Raw genomic sequence first — 23,013 nt, 5'->3', positions numbered from 1 at the left:
TGAACGCAACTTTTTCAAGAAGAGTTGGGCACAACAGGTTTAGAATCAAGATTTGTTATGAGTCAATGTGAACCGATGTTGCAGATGCATAACGGCATCTTTGTTATTAAGGATTTGGCTTCAAAACAAAAAAGTTGCCCCTTTGGCCCATCGTTACCCACTCATCCCAGTGAATCATTCAGTAAGCAAGAAGCTATTCTTAAGATGATCCCCTATCCATCTAAGATACCATAACCCTACAGAATCTGGGACCCCAGATGCGTGTACCTCTTAAATCTCCCAATATGCCCCGTCCAAAACTTTTTAATGAAGGATAACCGCGTTGAAATGGATTTTCTCAAAATAAGCCAAAGAAAAAGAAATCTAAACCTCATCTGTTTTCTTCTTCTGTGAAGTACGTCAGCCCATGTGAACATAGGGAGATTCGAATACATGAAGAATGCGCATAGTAGCCAAGAGGATTTAGTGTCACTAAAGCATTTTTTGTGTCCTATTATTTTCTGAAAAATAATTGCGTTGCTAAAGAGAAAGGAGATGACACTAAATAGCCATTAAAGCGTTGAAACAGCAGAGCACAGCCACCATGAGTTATTAAGAGTTCATGGTTGTTATTATGCATGGTAAACACCCTTCAGAATTGCTGGGATATATTTCACACTCATTTTTAGGCACAAAGCTAAGAGGTTGCCAGCTAAGTAATGTATCAATAAAAAAGAAAACTGTACATTGGTACAAAAGTACAGGTAACCAATCAAGTTTATTTTTTTAATATACGATCATTTTTTTATGCATGTATATAGACAAAAATAATTTGACTATGTCCATGTTTGCATTTGTTCTCTTAACTGGAATAAAATACATTATTCCCCCCCTCCCCACCCCTTTGAATAAATATTAATTACTTGAGCTGGCACAGCAAGGGTCAAGTGGAATTAGTTTGTTTTTTTTCCTGCAGAGTAAAATATATATTTTTTTAAAATCCACAAAGTAGAACTTACCACAACAGACAAGAGTAAAAGTGGGGAGGAGGGTCGGGAGCCGGGCAAGTGAGGAAAAAACAGAAAGTATTGTAATTAGGGAAACTCCAAAAACAAGTAAGCAGCAATTTGCAGCGTACGGATGCAATGAACACGAAGCATTATTTAACCCAGGGGTATCCAACTCCAGTCCTCAAGGGCCACCTTTAGGTCAGGTTTTAAGGATAACCCTGCTTCAGCACAGGTGGTCTTTGACTGAGCCACCTGTGCTGAAGCAGGGATAGCCTGAAAACCTGACCTGTTGGTGGACCTAGAGGACTGGGGTTGGCCACCCCTGATTAAACCACTATGAAGCCTGAAGGGCCTGCAACACACTGCAAACAATGCATTGTGAGCGCTTCCGGCAAACAGGCGTTTAATACATGAACAAGAAGTAAGGGGATATGGGATGTAGGGGTGCAGCACAATCTGAAGCGCTAGGCGGTAGTAAAGGTGAGGAAAGCACATGCAAGTGGAGAAGGAAAGGATGGATGATGGATGGATGTGTTTTACCATGCAATAAAACAGGACTGTATGATAAGATAGTAACCAGTTAATAAATATCCACTTCAGGGGTCGATTTAGCATCAGCTTAATAAAACAGTGGTCACGGGCTATGCAATAAATAAATATTTGTTTTTGAAAAGCCTCCTAAATTAATACCGGTGGCTTTTTTTTTTGCAGAAAAAAAGCCTATGTCTGATCAAACTGGACCATTTAACTTTGTACATTTGATCTTGAAATTAAATTGATTTTAAACAGTGATGGTGCCAAAGGCTTTTTGGCATCAAATGGAGGAGGTAGCATTGATCAAAACTCTTCTTTGGGCATAGACAATTTCTGTGGGAAAAAAAAAGACTAAATTGCTTCCTACAAAGAAAAAAAAAAGCGCAGAATCATTTCAAAGCAAGCAGCGGAAATAGGAGCTTTCAGACAAATCCCATCCTGTGGTTTAAACCCAAGGCCTACGTTTGTTTTCTTCAATACAATGTTCATATTCAATGCTGGAATTCAAAATAAGCCACGTGAATGAAATCAACTTGCATATGAAATAGAAACTAAAATGTTAACTTTTTCGATGCAGTATTTTTTTAAGCTGCGACTCCATCTTGGTGCTTTACTGTAAGCAATTTGTTCTAAATCGACCCCTTTAATTGGGGGTAAAAATTGAAAGAGATGCTGATGGAAAAAGAAATAATATCTCTAAAGAAAGAACGTACTTGTGATGATAAAGCAGGGGATGCTCAACTCCAGTCTTCAATACCCCCAACAGGTCAGGTTTTAATGATATCCCAGCTTCAGCACAGGTGGCTCAGTCCTCGACTGAGCCATCTGTGCTGAAGCAGTGATAGCCTGAAAATCCGACCTGTTGGTGACCCTTGAGGTTTGGAGTTGCTCACCCCTGTGATAAAGTGTGTCATTCAGCAAACAACCTTATTAGTGTAATGTGTTCATGCACTATCTCTAATTTTAAAATGAGTTTTACCACGACCAGAGGAATCCCTCCAATATTTCTTTGGTTAATGGATTCAGGTCACAGCAGACAGCAGACAGAAAACCCACAGCTAGCACATGTGGGCAAAGCATCGGCATAAGAAATTCAGTCTATTAGTGTTCTTTACTGACTGAAACATTACCTACCTCCCAGCCAGTACTCTGTGTAACAAAAAAAGTAACAACAAAAAAAGGTGTCACAGGAAAAACTTAGCACAGGCACCAAACAATTTACATTAACTTGAGAATAATGTGCAGGTTTGTGTAACCCCTAATGTGCCAATGAGGCCTGTAAAGCTTAAGCACCAGCCTGACCTTAGAACAAGGGTGAGCAACGCAAGTCCTCAAGGGCTACCAGCAGGTCATGTATCAGGGATATCCCGGCTTCAGCACAGGTGGTTCAATCAGTGGCTCAGTCAAAGACTGAGCCACCTGTGCTGAAGCAGGGATATCCTGAACAACTAACTTGTTGGTGGCCCTTGAGGATTGGAGTACCCAACCTCTGCCTTAGACTGTAAATACAACAATAAACATTTAAATTGCATCTGAACAGTTGGGTTACATAATCTTTAAGTGCATTCTTTTAGAGAGAGCTGTATGGGAAAGTTTGACTATATCAAAAAAGCTGTTTGATCTCCAGTCAGAGTGGATCAATATTCTGTCACTCTGTGATTCTTATCTCCCTTTACCTATAGGCCACCATGTTTAAATGTCTCGAAAATAAGATGTAGAAACACTATGGACTTACAATTTAAACAACAAAAAAAGTTCTCACACTGCCAAGTTTAAATGAATGGACTATCTGCGTGCATTCATCACAAGCGGAGGAGCAGGCTATGCTATAATCAATAATGGGCGGGTCATAGAACATCTATGGACATGTAACAAGATGGCAAAATATAAGAGAGCATGTCTGAAACGAGAGTCGTGCCTAGTGCTTTTCTGTTTCTAAACCCACACTGAGGCTAAACCCATAACAAGAGGCTAGTGAGATCACTTTCCATTATGTTGGTGAGACCTTATCTTCATTACCATGCCCAGTTCTGGAGAGAGCAGCCTTTCCAGGCACATGATGTTCTTATAGTATTAACAGCTGGCAGTAAAGTACTTGTGGTATAATATTCTATAGGTGGTTACATATATTTTGGAAACGGAAATTAAAAAAGGATAAGACATTCAAGTCATATCAAATACCACAGAGTTTCTACATATTGTCTTATTCCAGCGTATGTAATAGGTGTAATGACCAGTGACAGAAGCACATTAAAGCAGAATTCCCCCCTACTCAATTTTTATTTATCTCCGGGGACTCCCTAGTTTCCAAGATATTTACCTTTTTTATGTGAAGGGGTTTCTGGTCCCATTTGAGGAATCGATATGGCTGCCATCCAATCGTCAATCTGCTGCGCCAATAACTAGCTACAGTGTCACCAAAGCATGACATGGCAGCTTCCTATTGGACGACTCCAACAGCCATCTTTGATTTTACTTTTAAGTTTACAGGCACATAAAAAGCTAAATATGGAGGGAAACTGGGGGTCCCCAGAATTGGGAGAAAATGCAGTTCAGTTATTGGGGGACGCCCAATGACAATTATGCACAAAGAAAATAAATTGTAAAAATGGGGGTCTCTCTGCATTAACTAACAATGAAGGATTTGGCTAGAAGAGCTGGTCTGATACCGTACGAACATTCACCACCATTAATACCTACGGTTATTACCTTGAAAAGCTTTCGACAATAAAAAGAACAGTTTCTATTTTACATTAAAAATAAAAACAGTCAGCAGCATGCCTTTCTGGGGACATTAGTGCCAAGAACCGAACACGATTCACCTTCTTTATTTAACTTAAGAAGTTTTTCTTAAACTTGTTTAACACTAATTAGAGATGGTAATTATTTCAAAGTAAAACTATTTGCCATTCAACTCGTTTATTGCGTGTAGAAAATGCTTTGTATAACATCCAACTGTATTCTGCAGTTCTAGAATTAAACTTTTTTTTTTAGAACATAGGTTTCCAAAACAGATGATAGAAATGTAATAACAAAGGGGTTAATTACCAGCAAATAAATAAAGCCATGGACAGTTTACACTAACTGAACAAATACCAGTATATAGTGTAAACTTTAACATTTTTGATCAGTTTGGAAGGAATCACCAACATACACTGTCTTTCGTTGATAGTTTTGCAAGACACTTTATTTTTGTAGGTCCTGGAGTGCCTGCTTCCATCTTTTCTGTATTCCAGTCCCCAGCGGTTTGCACCCGGACAAGACGCTACTTTCAGTGGAGTGCCAATGTACATATATATGCTCATACACGCAAGTAATAATATTACCTGATGGACAATCTTGCTAAATGCCTCTTGAAGTTTCCCATGAATAGTAGATAGCTTCTTGGCATCTCTATTAGCTTCATGTATAGGAATAAGAACTTTGTAAACTTCATTTACAGCTTCGTACATGCCAGCCTAGAAAACATTTATGAAACAAAGCTGATGCAGGCAGACACGTAGCCATTAATGTCTGTGGTTATGTACGGCTTCTGATACATACAGGAAAGGAGAGGCAGACATGTACCCATTATAATGTGCATGTGCATGTACGGCTTCTGATACATACAGGAAAGGACATTTGTTTAAAAAAAAAAAAAAAAAAAGCAACAGTAAAACTCAGTTGGTGACTGAAGCACGTTAAAAGAATAACCAAAGTAATCGATTGACTATGCAGCCTAACCGAATCACAGAATAAGGGGCTTAATTTAATTTAGGATCAGCGGTTCCCAACCTTTTTTCATTGTACCCCACCCCCTCCCCCCTTTGGAAATATTTGTTCTGTGAAACTCTAATTAATAAATATTATTGCCTACTCAGACTATTGCTAACAAAACGGTCTAAATGCAATACTAGGAACAAGACTCCTGCTCAGCTTGATAGATATGTGTTCAGTAGATGTCAAGGTGCATGCAGGGAAATTCAACAGTAGTGGGGGCACAAAAGGGCAAGCTCTGCAGAATTGGGCCGAGCCCAGGCAGTATAGTGTCCTGAGGTCATTGTTTAATAATATCCCAAATTGCACCTCAGTGCGTGCAGACAGCATGGGTGGTATAGCCGTCACTCACGGCGGGAGCTTCCAAAGTCACACCCCATAATGCATTGCCTCTGTGGATGCAAAGCATAGGGAGGTACTCTTGCTGTAATTTACAGCTATATCACCCACACTAAAGTGTGCAGACCCCACACAGGGTCAGGAACTAACTACTGTATACTGCATGAGATCCGCCATTACATTATATGTACTGCAAGTTAGCACTTCCTGGTATAGTGAACCATTGGGCAGAGATGTGGCAGGTTAACTTGTGTAACGGACAATAAGATGGAAAGCTATAGCTGTCTTTCTTACTCACGTGATCCTAGGAAAATGTTCGCATTTCTTTGAAGCATACAACAGAACACATCATTGCATTTGGATTTTACCCTGGGATTAAACACACATATATTAAAACTATCTACCATTGAGAAGGAAGCTGCCGCTTGCTCTAGCAGTCCCACCAGACCGGCCTCTGTAAAATACTTTCCAGAGCAGATACCTTCTTCATCTGGTGACACCACGTCGTCCGACACCGCAGACTCTTCCAAAACATTAGAAGAAACGTTCTGGGGAAACAGGTAATATTATAGACGAGAAATGGATTCATGCACACACGTAACTGCTGTAATTACAGACTGCAATGATAACGAACAGTGCGCTGTTCATCCCATGTGCCACAGAGGTATTTAGCCTTGTTCTGGACACCAGAATTGGGGTTGCTGTAGGACAGGGGTGCTCAACTCCGGTCCTCAAGACTCCCCCAACAGGTCAGGTTTTCATGATAACCCAGCTTCAGCACAGGCTGAGCAACTGTTTAAACCATCTGTGCTGAAGCTGAGACGGATTGAGACATCTGTGCTGAAGACGGGACCAACTGAGCCACCTGTGCTGCAGCAGGGATATCCTGAAAACCTGACCTGTTGGTGGCCCTTGAGGAATGAAGTTGGCCACCCCTGACCTACTTTGTCCATCCCATTGGTGGAAGGGAGTAGGATAGAAGTAGCGTACCTCATACCCCTTCTCACCCGAGTGCATTACAGGAAATTAGGGCTGAATCCCCAAGTTTCCCAAAAGTTAGTGTAAGTTTTCTTTCACATCCAGTCGTCACCGACGCATAGGATTTCTGCCCGAAGAAGGGACCTTTCGTCTCAAGGTCATGGAGGACGACTAACATTCAGCTTGGTACAAAAAGATGCCAGCCTGCAAAGAATCTACAGTCATTGGCAAAGTGTGCAAACGGTATTACCTGGAAGGTCACACAACCTACGGGGAGGTATTTGCGGTCCTCTAGCATGCTTAAATATTCAGCCACAAGAGCTGCGGAGTGAACAAGACACTGTGCAGACTCTGCGTGGTTGCTCCTTCCGGAGTGTTTCCCAGCCATGTTCTGCAGCCATGTTAAACGTAGGTCAGGCGAGGTCTGGTATCCTTTTGCAATTCTAATAAAAGGGAGAAAAAAAGAAGAAAAAACACGTTATAAACCTATTTATCTAGTATCTGTGTATTTAAAAAGTTGCTTTCATAAGTAAATTCTGCTTTGAACCATTTGATCCTGAACAGACCCGTATCTAATGAAGGCCAAACTCTTACATAGCCATTTCTACATGCGCTATTTCTTTATTTTGAATAAATATTCATGTGTAATATTTTCCTATACCCATTTAAAGGGTCAGCATTTTTTGCTTTTCACTTATTTCTCCAAAATGACAAAACTGCTAGATTATTTCCCAATGAAAGTTGTGATAAAAAGAATTAAATTTGGCACTCTTAAAATGCTAAATGCCTCTAAAAAACAGCTCTCTTACCTATACATAAGATCAATCAGCATTTCTGGATCCTCTTGGTGTTCCTTCATTTTAACAGTGTCCGAAAGAATCATGTGCAGATTAAATACCAGATCCTGGACCTGAAACAGAACAGAACCAGAGATGCTACAAACTAACAAATATGCAATCACGAAACCGTGCAGTAAGGTCTTGATCTGTTATGACAAGAAGACTACTAATCATGAGACTAAACCAATACATAATCAATAATGGTGTGGTGGGGTCTACAGAACCATCACTAGTAAACAAGCGTCTATCAGGCATGTGGTCTCTCTGATGAAAACTCCTCTCTGCAAAATGAGAGACAGATAAATAAGACAGAGGATTAGTACCTGCAGCCAATGCAGGAGTCATGTAAACAGGTCCCCGAGAACCAAGGGAAGCTCATTTAGGTCTGAGCCAGGGAAGAGACAGGAGCCTTGGAGGGAAGGTAGTACAATAGCACCTTTACTGTGTGTTTTTATTTAAAGTTATTTTCCTTTTTACTGTATACATTTGGCGACAGGAGCTTGTCTCTTGAGCCTGTTAAAAGGTATCAATTGTTTGTTGAGCAATAAAATACTGGACACTTTATAGTGGTCTGTGTAATCAGTTGTTGAATGAACTAGGAAACGTTTGTCACAAATTGATTTGAGGGACTCATTACTGATATGTAGCGCTGAAATACGGAATCAGCCTTAACCCCTTTGCTGGCAAAGCAATGCGTTGCAGTCCCCTCCAGTAGCAAAAGGGCTAGCAAGAGTTCCAGAGGAGCACGACTTTTATTCTCACACTGCACAAGTCTCATGTAGTCAATGTACAATTAGTTGTTTCCCACATGTCTACAACACTTAGAATGAATGTAGATGAAATCAGCCATGTTGTTACTATGCCGGGACACACTCCCTGACAATAAAGAAAATCTGAGTCATACAAAAACTCCAAAAGCAATTGTTTTTACATTCTATTGTACTGGTTGCATAAAAATAATTATATATATTACATTGTAACATCGGCCGCAGAAGAGATCATTGTTTCTCGAAAGCTTGCACAAATAAAAGCATTTCGTTCGCCACAGAACGGTATCAACTATTTGTTTTTGATTATTAAGCTCGGCTAACACGGTACAATATTGCCTATCGTAGCTTTTTTATGTTTATAGATCACGATTGATTTTCCGTGGAAATAAAGTATAAATGTACACACCATATGCGACAGATATTTAGAATGATAGGCTAAAGCTGGTAAATTCCGGGCATTATTGAAATCCCTGCTCTCTGATTGGTTAAAATTCCGGGCATTATTAAATCAGTAAAGGCCTGGAATTTTTGGCAGCTTGCCAAGTTTTTCAGCCAATCAGGTTTCATTCACAAAGAGTGAAATTTGCACTTAAACAGGGGAGGTGATTGGACAGAAGCCACCAGCACGGCACTGACTCCTCCCCCACCCTGCCTGCAGAGAGCTCCGCATAGGAGAGTGAAGGGAAAGGTTTGCGTGTCTGTTGAGTGTGTTTTGTGGGTGTAAAGGGGACAGCAGAGTCTTGTTGGTGTGTTTCTACTGTGTGTGTTTTGTTCTTGTTGAGGGGAAGCTGCAGTGTGTGCAGCTTCAGTGTGTGTTTTGTGGGTGGAGGAGGGGTGCAGTGTTTTGTGTGTGTGTGTGTCTGCAGTGTGTGGGTTTACATGGGGGCTGCAGTGGGTGTAGAGGGGGGCTGCTGGTGTGTGTGTTTTATGGATGTAGAGGGGGCAGCAGTCTGTTTTGTTAGTGTGTGTGTGTCTTCAGTGTGTTTTGTGGGTGTAGAGGGGGGGCTACTGTATGTTGTGTGTGTTTTGTGAGTGTAAAGGGTGGAGGACAGAGTGTGTGTTTGTGTGTATAGAGGGGGCTGCAGTGTGTGTGTCTGTGTCTGTGTATATGTACAATTTACTTTTAATAAACTTGCAGTAAAAGCATAAGAATGTAGACAATCATGCTGATAAAAATCACTATGACTACAAAAATTTATCTTTTTTTATGAAAAATTAAAAAAAATTAAAAATAAGCCTACATTTAGCCTATAATAATAATAATCTCCTCAGAACAGGGCATTACTGGCCAATAATGCCCTGTCTCGGCTTCGCCTCGGGCCTTCAACTCTTCCAGCCAGGGCATTATTGGCTAGTAATGCCCTGTTCTGAAGGGATTATTACTTAAGTATCCGATTCCAATGCATCAATGTAAAACTAACACACCGCAATCTCAATTAGATGTTGACTTGAAAGTCAAAAAATTTGCCCCCCTCACCTGATCAGAGAATGTGGTCTCCCTTAATTCCAGATCCTCTTCTGCGTACGTTAAAATCGTCTTCAGGGAACGTCTCAAAAATTCTTCGTTGAAATTCTGCGAGGTCCCTACCAGAGAGGACAGGGACATGGTCACCTGCATTTTGACTCTGGCAAAATTCTGGGAAACAGAAAAACAAAAGCACGTGTCAGAACGGACACGGAGAGCGGAGGACTCGTGCGTTGTGCAACGCGGTCTTCTGGAAAATCTTTTACGCATGTAGAAAAACAGAAGCAGCTGTACTTACGTTTCCAATCTCAAAGTTCTGTCTCATGAGAAGGTAGAGAGAGGCGCTAGCATGCGACCGTATGGTGCCAATGCTGCTGCTGCAGTGTCTGAGAAGCCTCAAGCACAGGTCCGCACATTGCTCCGTTTCCTCTTCAAACAGGAGCTCAGGAAACTGAAACAAATCATTTCTGTTTCTCATGTGCACACGGATCGTGCAACAAAAGGATTTCAATACATCATTTTTATTTGATTTTGATTTTTTTTTTTTTAGACAAAAAACAAATGATGTTACTGGAACATTACAGGACTTCCTAAAACTGACCATAGGCCTTTTATACTGAAATCATAGCAGAAGACTCTGGTCAAACAGATCTGTGCTTTCAAAAGCCCACGAATGGAAGACGGTTTAGGATTAGGGATTTTGTACAAGGTTATAAGCGAAAAACAAAAGGAAAAACGTAGTTTCCTGTTGGGTTTCACCTCTTGCAGTAGCCCAGACACAGGTAGGTGGCAAAGGCAACACAAAATCAGTATGGAAACTACATTAAAAAAAAGCACAGATTCAAACATGTCTCCATTATTTTCATCACCATTGTTAAACACCGGGTGTTTTGTTGTTGTTATTTTTTTGTACAGAAAGGAACACTGTAACCTGGAATCCCTATTTATGATGTCTAATAAAACTGCTAAAAAAGAGGACAGAGCTCTCAGGATGGCCTTCTCTGCCAAGCCAAGGTCTTGGTAGACGTTTCCCTTGTATTATTCATGTATCATACAATGGTATCCTCGCATCTAACAATAACATGTCACGTCTCTTTACCTGACTGTCTTATTATTGTATAAAAACAAATTGATGTTTTCCATTAGCCTTACTTTGTAGTGCAATGGGCCACTTCCCTTCTCCTTACTTTTATGTTCTGTACCATTTTCCCCTCCCCCTTTCTCACCTGTACAAAATTACCAATAAAAAGTTACATTAAAATAAGAGGGCAGGGTAAGGGCCAAGTTTGATGGAGACCTGCAAGACGCCCGAAATCTAATTATTTGTGACAATACATATTATGCACATATCCAGTGTTCGACAAACCTATACATTTGCTCGCCCCGGGCGAGTGGATTTAACATCGTGGCGAGCTCCTATTGGCCCAAGCAGCACACGTGTGGTACTAGGTGGCGAGTAGATTTTTTTGTTCGGCGAGTAGATTTTTTTGTTCGGCGAGTAGATTTTTTGGTGGTTTGTCGACCACTGCACATATCTATGTCATTAGTGAATAATATGGATCCTGCAGACGTGGAGGCCCCATGCTTAACAGCAGCAGTGCAACCTTCTGGACCGTGTGCGTGTGTGTTACAGTCTGCGAGTCCAGGGCATTGATGGCCCTTTCTGCAGGTTACCGGTCATTAGGTGCTGCAGTTTTTAAATGACAACTGGTGTATTTTTTCTTCCTTATCTTGGGTGAGTCAACAGAACAAAAAGGGCAGAACCCTGCAGTGGTACCTGGCAGCGAAATGAGATGCACAGTATGTGGGACACACAAAAAGCAATCCTACCTTAGACACAAGGGCTCTCTGTGTGGCAAAGCAGTGTTGCAGATAAAGAGCACTCTGATTGCACGCCATGCTGTGTAACAGGGTCTTCAGAACGCCACCCAGAATACTTTCTTTGGATTCAGTCACTGAGACAGTCTGCAAAGAAACAAAGCTCATTAGGACTTTGCATAGTTATATGGCAGGGGTACTCAACTCCAGTCCCCACCCTCCCCCTCCCCCCTGATTGAGCCACTTGTGCTGAAGCGGAGATATCCTGAAAACGTGACCTGGTGGGGGATCTTGAGTCGAGCACCCGTTTTATGGTTTTATGGAAAACGTTGATGATAAAGCATCAACAGGTTCAATTATTTTGACAAACGCTTGCCATGTTCATCTCACCTGAACAATTATCTCCAATGTATCCAAAATAATCAAGTTCGCTTCTGTTGCCAGGTTTCCATCTATAAGTGCTTCATGGTCTAACTCTGCCCTTGATCTAGTATGGAAAATCAATAGGCCTTGTGAGCTTCTTCAATCACAACAACATGCCCTAAACATTACTTACAAAACAGAGTCAATCAACAAAATAAAGTCTGGCATTAACAACAAAACCGTTACCGGACACAGCAAACACGGTCATAATGCAAACATGAATTAGATTGAAACGAGGCACCTGACATTGCTTGCTCACCCCCTGGCACAGTTATTTGGGTTCCAAATTTCTGTTATATTGTAGCCAACGGTCCTTGTCCAGAAAAGCAGCAAAGCAGATGTCTGAAACTAAAGCTGCTATTATACACAAAAACGCCCGTGGTGTCGCCTGTAGCGACACCATGCGGCGCAAAAACAAGTTTGATACCTGCGTGAAAACTGCCTATACCAAATGTGACCGTCTCCCCGCTTGCTACTGCAATGCGGGCGATAGCTGAAGCGTTTTCAAAATATGTTTTCTGGTTGCGACTGCCACGTCACGTGACGCGGCCGTCCAATCAAAAAAACAGACTTCAGCCTGCCGCCGCGCGCGCAGTAGCATGTGTTTGTGCACGTCACTATTGTGACGTGGCGTTCGGCTGTATAATCGGAGCCTAAAGCTTCACTTGGCCGTCAACTCCATGTAGTTTTACAGCAGGGATGCTGAACTCCAGTCCTGAAGACCCCCCCAACACATCACGTTTTTAGGATATCCCAGCTTCAGCACAGGTGGCTCAATCAGTGGCGCAGTCATAATGATGGAACCCACCTATGCTGAAGCTGGGATATCCTTAAAACCTGATCTGTTGGGGGGGTCTTGAGGACTGGAGTTGAACACCCCGGGTTTGCAGCATGCAAATGAAATTAATATGCAGTCATTACTGTCACAAGCTAACAATCTAAGAATGCTAATGTTGAATATATAATGAGAAATCATTTGCAGGCTAACTGCACTAATGTGGTTTAAAGTATAAAGCTGCAAGGTGACCTGGAACATCTTGTTTCATCTTTGTCTCTGATATATATATATATATATAACAATACAAGTGAATAAGACCCAAAAAATGAGACTTGATCATCATCTTGAACAAAATCAATAAGCAATAGAAGACTAGTTTAAACACAGGGTTGTTGGTACTGTACTTCTTTTTTTAGTTTTGGAGAAATGTTAATTTGATAAAATGTAGTTGTGAGTGCTGCAACACACACACACGCGCACGCGCACACACACTTTAGAGCAGGGGTGCTCAACTCCAGTCCTCCCCAACATGTCAGGTTTTCAGGATGTCCCTGCTTTAGCACAAGTGGCTCAATTAGTCTTCCACTGAGTCACTGATTGAGCCACCTGTGCTGAAGCAGGGACATCCTGAAAACCTGACCTGTTGGTGGCCCTTGAGGACTGGAGTTGCCCACTAAGTCCTTGGTTGCTTTAAACTTTTCTTTTATTGATGCGATTTAAAAACACCTAAATATCTTTGGGGAGGGCCCAGTACAATATACACTTGGATGGGGAATAAAGGGCAAGTCTTCTACTTCTGTGATGCTGCAGGACAATCAATATGCATTTAAACCGCTTTGCAGATAAAGCATCAGCTTATCAAAGGATACAAGAAGCAAAACGTACACACAGTAATATTGGTTACGTGACATATCACCGTCAACAAGAAGCATTAATCAATATAGGTAACAACGGGTAACGTCCAATAGCAAACTAGCGATAAAAACAGTCGAACACCAACGGGGACTGGGATTAAGATGCAGAAGCACAAGTCAAAGGGGAAGAAGCAGCACACCAATAAAACAGTACCTGGCTGATTTGAGGCTTCTAAATATACAGCACATGTGGAAAAACAACCAGAAGTATGAATTAGGTCGGACTAAGAGGAAAGAAAGCAAAGCAGAAGGACTTTACAACGCTGGAAATAACGGCACTCGTCTTTGGTAACATTTATTTTTCAGCGTTTTCTTTGGTACAATAGAAAAATAAATGTAATGTACAAAAACTTGGGGCAGCTTTTTCTTATTGTAGATTATCCCTTACAGAGTTGGACGGGTATAACATTTAGTTTTGAGAAGATTAAAACTTTATATGTCTGGGGACCCTGCAATAGATGTTACTATAAGATATTTGAGGGTTGGGGGTTCCTTACAATGCATCTGATCTCAGACGCGCTATTAGAGAGGGTTGGGGTTCCTTATAATGCATCTGATCTCAGACACGCTATTAGAGAGGGTTGGGGTTCCTCACAATGCATCTGATCTCAGACGCGCTATTAGAGAGGGTTGGGGTTCCTTACAATGCATCTGACCTCAGACGCGCTATTAGAGAGGGTTGGGGTTCCTTACAATGCATCTGATCTCAGACGCGCTATTAGCGAGGGTTGGGGTTCCTTACTATGCATTTGACCTCAGACGCGCTATTAGAGGGGGTTGGGGTTCCTTACAATGCATCTGATCTCAGACGCGCTATTAGATAGGGTTGGGTTTTTTTTACAATGCATCTGATCTCAGACATGCTAATGGAGAGGGTTGGGGTTCCTTACAATGCATCTGATCTCAGACGCGCTATTAGAGAGGGTTGGGGTTTTGCAGAATGTCACAATATAATTATAGGGTTTCTTAACGAAAAAAAGGTTGAAAAACACTGGTCTAGCTACTTATCGGGCTAACTGCATGTAGCGGTCTCTGTATCTAATTTCTGAGCACTGGGATATCTATAGACAGACCCGGACACTTGGGATACCCCACTTGTAACTCCCTACAGCCTCCTGCCCCCTCAGTGCAGGAAAGCAAGGAAAGGGTTAAGCTGATGCAACCACAATATTATTCCTAGTATTTATTAATAGGCTTCATACTTGTCCAGCTTATCCGAGTTCTGTCGCCAGTGAGTCATTTCTTTTCTCCACCGCAGGTTTTCCTGGCTACCAAAGGCACTTCCAGACGGACTTCTCTCTGCCAAGCAATTAGTACCGATTCAGCATGTTAAATTAGAATAGCATAGAATAACAGGATTATAAATTAAGCAGTAGACCAACTAAAAAAAATTAAATATCTGGAATTATCTCAGCATGCATGCAGTTTATCATAATTACGGTAGAAGCGTGTAGATACTAGCTAAACCAAAACGAATAACTACATTATTTGCAAGTTGAGAAGCCTTTTTACTGTACGAATTAAAAAAAGAGAAAGGCACATATAATGACTATCTTCTTCAGCACTGCAGACCTGAAAATTCATACAGTATGTATAAAATGAGGATGAATATTCAATGTCCTCTAAATAGCATAAATTCTTTACAATTCTCATTGTGGTTGAATAAAAGTTCTCAACCTTCAAAGGATTGATAGTTGGACACAGAAGTCTACATCAGTAAACCTACCAAGCTGACCTCTGCTTCTTCGGACCATTTCTTGCCTGGCTCCAATACTCCCAAGAATCGCTTCTTCAAGCTTTGCCCTCATGTCTTTCGATTTCTTAAATGTCAAGCTATTCATGCGTTCAAAAGCCCTCTTGCCCTGCAATGAACAAGCGTGGGATATTTTAGCAAGTTCTTAAATCACCCATGTGGTACATACAGGGAGAACGCCACATGATACGATACCTTGTACTCAAAACAGGAAACGCAGAGATTCAACAAGTCCAGCAACCGATTCAACTGGAGGATGGAGAGGTCAGTGAACCATTTCTGCAGGACTATCTCATCGGCGTTCTTCAGAACCCAGAGCAGACAAATCAAGACACTCCGACTGGACTCTGCTGAAAATGTTGAATGCTGCCGTGAAGTCTGAAGAGAGGGAAGAGAGTAAAAAGAATACATACATAGAGGTACGGTGAACTTTTTACATTTACTTTTAGGTATTTTTTTTTTAAATATATTTTACTTTGAGCTAAAAATAGGAATATACCAATAGATAAAACACTGCTTTACATTTGCAATACTACAATCAGTTCTTTAAACTCATCACAGCGAGGTAGGTGTGCAAAGATTTGCAGAGTCTTCTAAGGCGGCAGATTTGCACCTGTATATATCCAATATAACTAGCCATATCCTGTTGGATTTCCAGCTACATGCCTTAAAGATCTACCCTCCCTTCCTGGGAGTTTATCCATCGAAGTGGGGATTATCCCTGTGAATACACATTACACTATGTTGTGTGTTTTTTTGTCTCCTTTGCGCTATAGGTCCTTTTTCTTCTTGAACTTTGCACTTTCTCTCTGGGTGAGAGCGTGGACCTCTGCTGCAGGGACCGTTAGGTTGTAAAACTGTATACACTTTTATATATGTTTTAGATTTGTTGCGCTTTTTTTATTGTTTTTTCTTATATATCCAGAGACATGCACATGGACTGTTTTACCAGTTCGTGGTAGCAACATCATGGGAATGAGTTCTAAACACTGTGTGAAAAGAATATGGAGAAAAATCAACAAAACAAATGTAGAATAATTAATGGATAGGTGAATACAATAAATAAGTTATTGGAAACTATGTCCGACTCCAGCACTTAACATGTTTAGTGATCAGGGATATATTCCCCCCCATTAGCACCCTGTACATTGACGGACGTCCTTACTGTTGATGCAAGTAGAAAGCTGCTTGGTCTTGTGAGCTGTGGAACAGATGTTCCCGCTATCGCCATGGCAACGGTCTGGCTAATCATGCTCCCTCCATCGCTTTCGTGATCATCAGCTGTTGTGCAATTCGGCCTTCCCCGCTGGTTATGAGTTTCTAATACAAAGACATATGTGGTTTCCTGTGTAAATATTCACCTTTTGGTAATTTTCATACTGAATATCCATGCATAAAACTCAACATGATATTGCAATTATGCCAATAAAAACCTTTAAAGCAGCAGTTGCTCCCAAATATATTTTGTACCCTGATCTTATCTGAAGTCCCCCGGAGCTCAGACATGGCCCATCCAGTTCCCCGTATGTACAAACTACAAACCAGGCCGTGGGGGTCACCAACAGGAACCGCGACGTCATCTCCCACTGACATTGCATGTTTTCTATTGGCCACCGGACAGAGCCCTTACCCGCGTCTCTGCTTTGTGTCCAGTGATCCAACTATTATACCCGGTGCCCGAGTGGATGAACCAGGAGCCGGGGGGGAAGGGGATGGAGAGAGGTCCCGGATTAACCTGGACCACAGAGGAGCTCTGGGGGACTTCCCAGAAAAACAAGCCAAGAAATAAATACACAAAATATGGAAATTTACGAACAAATCTGTGGTAAGCCAACGTTATGGAGGTCAATGCTAGGACAACTAATAATTACGGTGAGTGTATTAATGGCTTATTGTAACAGAAAAGCTGTTAAAGCTGAAGCATATACTCAGGGAAAACCATTCTATGCATTCCACAAATACAGATTCAGAGCTCAGTGTCTCAACAATTATTCAAGGTAAGTATGTAATTTCTCACTGTCAAATCTGTCATATTTCAGAGCGGTTAATTTAGCTGCTTCACAGCTCTCTTTGGCAATTTTTGCAGCTTTCTTGTTCATATCGCTTATGTTAGTCAGTAAAAAACACTCCGGAGTTTATGGAATATAGGCTGAAATCTGAATTTTGCAAAGAAAGCTCATGTCAATTGTGATTTTCAATTCAGCCAAAAATATGTGTACTTTTTCCCCCCCGGGGCTGCTTCGGGATTTATTTAATTTTTTTCACAAAAATGACAAAAGCTGCCTCTTTCAAGTACTGTATACTGATTAGGGCCCCATGTTGGCTATGCTAGTCATGTAATTATGACTCTAGAACAGCGGTGTGCCAACTGTGGGGCGCGAGACTGACTGAGGGGGGCGCAGGGTTTACAGAGGCCCTGCGCGCTTCCCGAAGGAACTTAAATTAATTGCGCTACAAATGGTCAAATTGCGCTCTCTTGCCTTGGCTCTGGCGGCTTCTTAGATGCGTCGCCATGGCAACGCGGTGTCAAATAACGCCGTGAGGTCATGTGACGTCATGTCATGGCAACGTGACGTCATGGTAAGAGGGGGTGCAGAGAGGGGGTAACTGACGGCAGGAGGGTGCAGTGAAAAAAGTTTGCACTAGCCTGTTCTAGAACACGGGTAGCCAACTCCAGTCTTCAAGGGCCACCAACAGGTCAGGTTTTCAGGATACCCCTGCTTCAGCACAGGTGGCTCAAAAACTGAGCCACTGACTGAGCACCTGTGCTGAAGCAGCGATATCCTGAAAACCTGACCTTGATCTTGGTGACTTCTGAGGACTGGAGTTGGCTACCCATGTTCTAGAATTATTTAGGACATCCAGTCAGTAATATCCTGCAATATTATGTATTACATTTATTAGCTCACAGAAATCACTGAACTATCTAAATGCTCAATTCCCAGGGCTTCCGAGGATAAAATCCAAAAGGATTCATAACCTTTAACTGCCCAGCTTATAGTTTTGTTCTGCCAGGTGCTGCATGCCCGTGGGTACGGAAGGCGTTAAATGTATGGGCAAGGATAAACTTAGGACACTTTATATCAATGATTTTAGAAGTGCAAAAGGTACCTGTAAAGTCATAAAGTTGAGGCACTGTTTCCATGACTATTCCAATCAGAGGCAGATATAGCATGGCCACCCGGGCCTTTACCTCTGGATCAGCGTACCGAGGATCCGAGTCGTGAGTAGATAGCAAATTGTGTACCATATTGATGACCTTCTTATGCAAACCAAACAATCTGTGAAAGGAGTTGAGTAACAGCAGTACGTTACCATCTGCAGAGTCAATAATACTGTGTGGTTACGCAATAAAAAATAAAAAATTACAGAAATAAATCAGATCTAGTTAAATGCAGATTATATGTTATTTTTATGTTTTAACTTAAACATGAACTTTCATTTGTACCAATGGATGTTAATATATTTTTGACTACTCTAGTCTGCTTTTTCTGGGATATTGCTGATCGATTTGGTAGCAGAGGGTTCTAATGGCTGCATTGACACAGACAAAAAGTAAAAGCTGTGCATCTGTTATTAGACCACCATAAAAACTGTACTTTGTAATATGAGATGCTAGGCACTGAGATAACACTTATTTCTACAGATGCTGTGACACAGATGCTGTTCTCGATTTGAGTTTTATTAATGTGTCACAACCATCACGCAGGAGCTGGGTGCTAATAATTTTTGTGTATAACACTTAATAACCTGTGTTTTGGCACAAATAAAAATAGGATATTTCCCTGTTAAAATGCTAGGTAAATTATACCAATTGTAAGAATTCCAGTTCAGTGACATTATTATATTGTAATAAGCTTTGAACCCGGTATATGAAGACAAAATGTCAAGCACACTGTATGATATTGTCTAATTTGCAATGATTCTTTCTTTAATACATATTATATAAAATATGATATTCTAATGATGGTTAATTGGTATCTTTTGTAGATTCAGTTATATTGGGATAGTATTTGAAGTTATAATGGGATTGCAGCTGTGCTGAGCTGTCTGAACAAGGGGGGTCCTGTGGGTGACATTTGAGTGACCATAGACAATGTTTTTTGGGGCTAATGAAATCTGGGAGTGTATGACATATTGGATTGACAGAAACTGAGATTTTTGCAGAAGACATGCCATATTTGGTAATAAGCTTGTATGGAGGGTGGGCAGTTCCTTATTAGATAAGACATCAGTTTCAAGCTATAGGACCTTATCTGGTAATAGAATTCGTAGAAGCAAGGGCTGACTAAGGGTTATTATCAGGATAAATATCCAGCAGTGTATCCAGAAGTGTGTACAGAAGGTAGAGGAGGACAGAGGGATTACACCAGAAGGATGTGAGAGGTTTAACACCAGGATAAAGAAGGAGAGACGGGCGAACATCATGATATCAAGATGAGAAACATACCGTAAGTATTTTTCTCAGGAACAGAATAATATGCAACAATTTTTGAAGATATCCCAACTTATTTGAATGTCACCGCCATTTTGTACTATTTTTGTATGTGAGTATTTATCTTCAAAATAAATGTTTATTTTTATGTGCTAAAACCTGAATGCTGAGTACTGTTATGCTGGGGTAATCGGTCAAAGGAGACTGAAGGACATTTTACACCAATTGACACACGCAGCTATTCTGTAAGTGTGTTTATTTGAGCTGGGACAGTATCAAGCTTTTTCTCTGCACTTGACCTTGTCACAAATAAAGCCCTGTAACCAAACGACGTGGCCCTATAATGTCCTGCGTTGTTATTCCAGATGTAGAATAATATCAATGAAATCATATGCTTTAACTCCCCAGCAGTGCTTATGGGTTAATTCCCCAGCAGTGCCTATGGGTTAATTCCCCAGCAGCACCTATGGGCTAATTCCCCAGCAGTTCCTATGGGTTAATTCCCGAGCAGTGCCTATGGGTTAATTCCCTAGCAGCGCCTATGGGTTAAATCCCCAGCAGCGCCTATGGGTTAATTCCCCAGCAGCGCCTTTGGGTTAATTCCCCAGCAGCACCTATGGGCTAATTCCCCAGCAGTTCCTATGGGTTAATTCCCGAGCAGTGCCTATGGGTTAATTCCCTAGCAGCGCCTATGTGTTAAATCCCCAGCAGCGCCTATGGGTTAATTCCCCAGCAGCGCCTATGGGTTAATTCCCCAGCAGCGCCTATGGGTTAATTCCCAAGCAGTGCCTAAGGGTTAATTCCCCAGCAGTGCCTATGGGTTAATTGCCCAGCAGTGCCTATGGGTTAATTCCCCAGCAGTGCCTATGGGTTAATTGCCCAGCAGTGCCTATGGGTTAATTGCCCAGCAGTGCCTATGGGTTAATTCCCCAGCAGCGCCTATGGGTTCTCATTGTTTCCATTTTAAAAACCTTTCCACAATCCTACTTCTTGCTTCAACCATTCCAATGACTAAATAATACATCTTAAAGAAACTTCCATTATATTCAGAACTCACAACACCCCTCCCAACTCACCCTTCAGCATCAGGATCCAAAATGACAGCCAGCTCTGTTAGCACAAGCCCTGCCAAATAATGTTGCTGGCGAAAAGGCACCGACAATTCAAACATATTTGCAATCTTTTGGTCCTGGACATTTGTAGAAAATCCAGAGCTCTGTTGAAAAAGGTGAACTTCAAAAGTTGGGTAAAGTGAGGACACGTAATATCCTAGCTGTTAAAGATTAAGGGGTATATTCTATATTTTCCAAAGCAGCCATTCAGGCTGTTTTAAAGGATGAACACCCGCATTTTCAGACTATATTGAATTTACCCCTAAGACTCACTATTTTCTTATTATGTTTTTTTCAAAAACTATTGGCATGCTCTAAACCAGGTGTGCCAACTCCAGTCCTCAAGGGCCACCAACAGGTCAGGTTTTCAGGATATCGCTGCTTCAACACAGGTGGCTCAATCAGTGGCTGTCAACAGCTGATTGAGCCACCTGTGGCTGAAGCAGGGATAGCCTGAAAACCTGAACTGTTGGTGGCCCATGAGGACTGGAGTTGACCACCCCTAGACTAATGTATTGTCCAGTGCAGGGAAGATGGCTTCACAGTAAATTGAATAAGGGCCTAAATGGCATTGATCGATTAGGAAAATCCATCACAACGTTGCAACCTCATGGGTGGCGGTTGACATTGTTGCTTCCTATTGGCCTGTATGAACCATAAGATTTGGTGGCCATTTTGATTTCTCTTCAGGGAGCTTCAGCACTAGCTACTAAACCAGTAAGTTTCCTGAGTATCCCGGTTAACGGGGCTCACCCAAGCTTAAAATAACACTGTTGAGCTCTGCAGGAGCCCCTGCTCCAATAATGTAATAAATGAGTGCCAGACCCCATGACGTACAGTAGTAGCTACGTCTCAGGATACACAAAGGGTTAAACAACAATGCAGACACTTCCAAAAACGAAATGGTTAAAATCTTAATTTTCTGTAATCCTGTTTGAAACTTTAAATTGGGGGAATTTGGGGAGGATGAGTGGCTCAGTGAGTAAAGTCACTGTCATTGTTTACAGAGTCAGAGTGTGGAGCAGGGGAATCCATTTCAATTGCCAGTGTCAGCTCCTTGTGACCTTGGGCAAGTCACTTTATCTCCCGGTGCGTCAGGCACCAAAGACATAGCGTGTAAGCCCACCTGGGCAGGGACTGTGCCTGTAACATTCCTAAGTGCTGCGTACCGCGCGCTATACTGTCATTGTGAAGCACTTTGAGTCCCACTGGGAGAAAAATGTTATATGAAATAAAGTTATTATTATTATTATTAATAAATTCAATGCAATTATACAGCTCGTGAATCTACAACAATATGAATGTCACAAAAAGGATAAATAGTAACATAGATATTATTGTTTAATCAAAGAAGTTTTATGTATCTACCATTACAGGTTACATGAAGGAACAGCGCCAACACGCCTTAAATACCGAAGTCATCTTCCCTTGAACAGGTTCAGAAACCCCACCACCAGAAATAGTAAATGCTCCACTTACTTGTGAAGTGGCAGAGGAAACAGATGGGGAAGGAGATGACGGAGGGGTAAGGAGGCTGCAGGGCAGATTTAGGGTGACATAGTGCTCATGGCTGCAGATGATACGCAGGAAATCCAGCCTCAGTGACACCAGTACGCTTGGATTCGGCAACAAATACAGTTTTGCCGACACCTAGTAACCATAAAACACACCATTATTCCATATGTACTCAAATCAACCTGCAGGTAGCCTGGATTCTGCTTCATATATATATTAATAATACTAAGAGACTATAAAACAAGTGAAAAATGAAAATAAATTACTACAATGTTACCAAGTTATTACACAGAATGTAATATGTGGTTTTATTATTTAGTATACAACGGATTCTCTTTTCCTTTCTGCACATTGTGACAAAGACACCATTATATTTTTGCCAGCGAGGCCATAATCATGAAAAACTATCTATACCTACTGAATATATGCTTGTTTTCTGCTAAAAAAATAAATAAAAATATAAGCACAGGTTGCATACACACTATTGCACTTCAAATACTGTATATATGTTTATTTCGAATAAAAAAATGCAGTTTACTAACAGTAACATTTATAATACACCAGAAGAATAGGAACATTGTCACAATGCCGGTGT

At 41.3% G+C, this 23,013-nt stretch overlaps 1 protein-coding gene across 9 annotated transcripts in view; it reads right to left on the bottom strand.

Annotated features, from left to right (window-relative positions):
* The window catches only part of LOC142503552 (dedicator of cytokinesis protein 7), a 90,282-nt gene that overhangs the window by 8,851 nt on the left and 58,418 nt on the right, over positions 1-23,013 (bottom strand). For 3 of the 9 annotated variants that reach the window (XM_075615936.1, XM_075615941.1, XM_075615942.1), the window contains 17 exons: positions 22,383-22,553; positions 20,868-21,007; positions 18,468-18,637; positions 16,522-16,676; positions 15,552-15,734; positions 15,330-15,465; positions 14,806-14,902; positions 13,758-13,775; positions 11,879-11,975; positions 11,501-11,635; positions 9,969-10,121; positions 9,683-9,841; positions 7,406-7,506; positions 6,847-7,039; positions 6,023-6,166; positions 4,850-4,981; positions 2,658-2,672 (listed from right to left, as the gene is read on the bottom strand). In XM_075615936.1, coding sequence (XP_075472051.1) covers positions 2,658-2,672; positions 4,850-4,981; positions 6,023-6,166; positions 6,847-7,039; positions 7,406-7,506; positions 9,683-9,841; positions 9,969-10,121; positions 11,501-11,635; positions 11,879-11,975; positions 13,758-13,775; positions 14,806-14,902; positions 15,330-15,465; positions 15,552-15,734; positions 16,522-16,676; positions 18,468-18,637; positions 20,868-21,007; positions 22,383-22,553 — 2,199 coding nt within the window. The remainder of the gene's footprint in view (positions 1-2,657; positions 2,673-4,849; positions 4,982-6,022; positions 6,167-6,846; positions 7,040-7,405; positions 7,507-9,682; positions 9,842-9,968; positions 10,122-11,500; positions 11,636-11,878; positions 11,976-13,757; positions 13,776-14,805; positions 14,903-15,329; positions 15,466-15,551; positions 15,735-16,521; positions 16,677-18,467; positions 18,638-20,867; positions 21,008-22,382; positions 22,554-23,013) is intronic. The other 6 variants (XM_075615937.1, XM_075615938.1, XM_075615939.1 and 3 more) reach the window with 3 other exon arrangements.

This window comes from Ascaphus truei, chromosome 10 (genome assembly GCF_040206685.1).
Source record: "Ascaphus truei isolate aAscTru1 chromosome 10, aAscTru1.hap1, whole genome shotgun sequence".
NCBI classification, from domain to species: domain Eukaryota; kingdom Metazoa; phylum Chordata; class Amphibia; order Anura; family Ascaphidae; genus Ascaphus; species Ascaphus truei.
The sequence above is the reverse complement of the archived record's forward strand: the minus strand, read 5'-3'. Positions and strand labels throughout refer to the sequence as shown.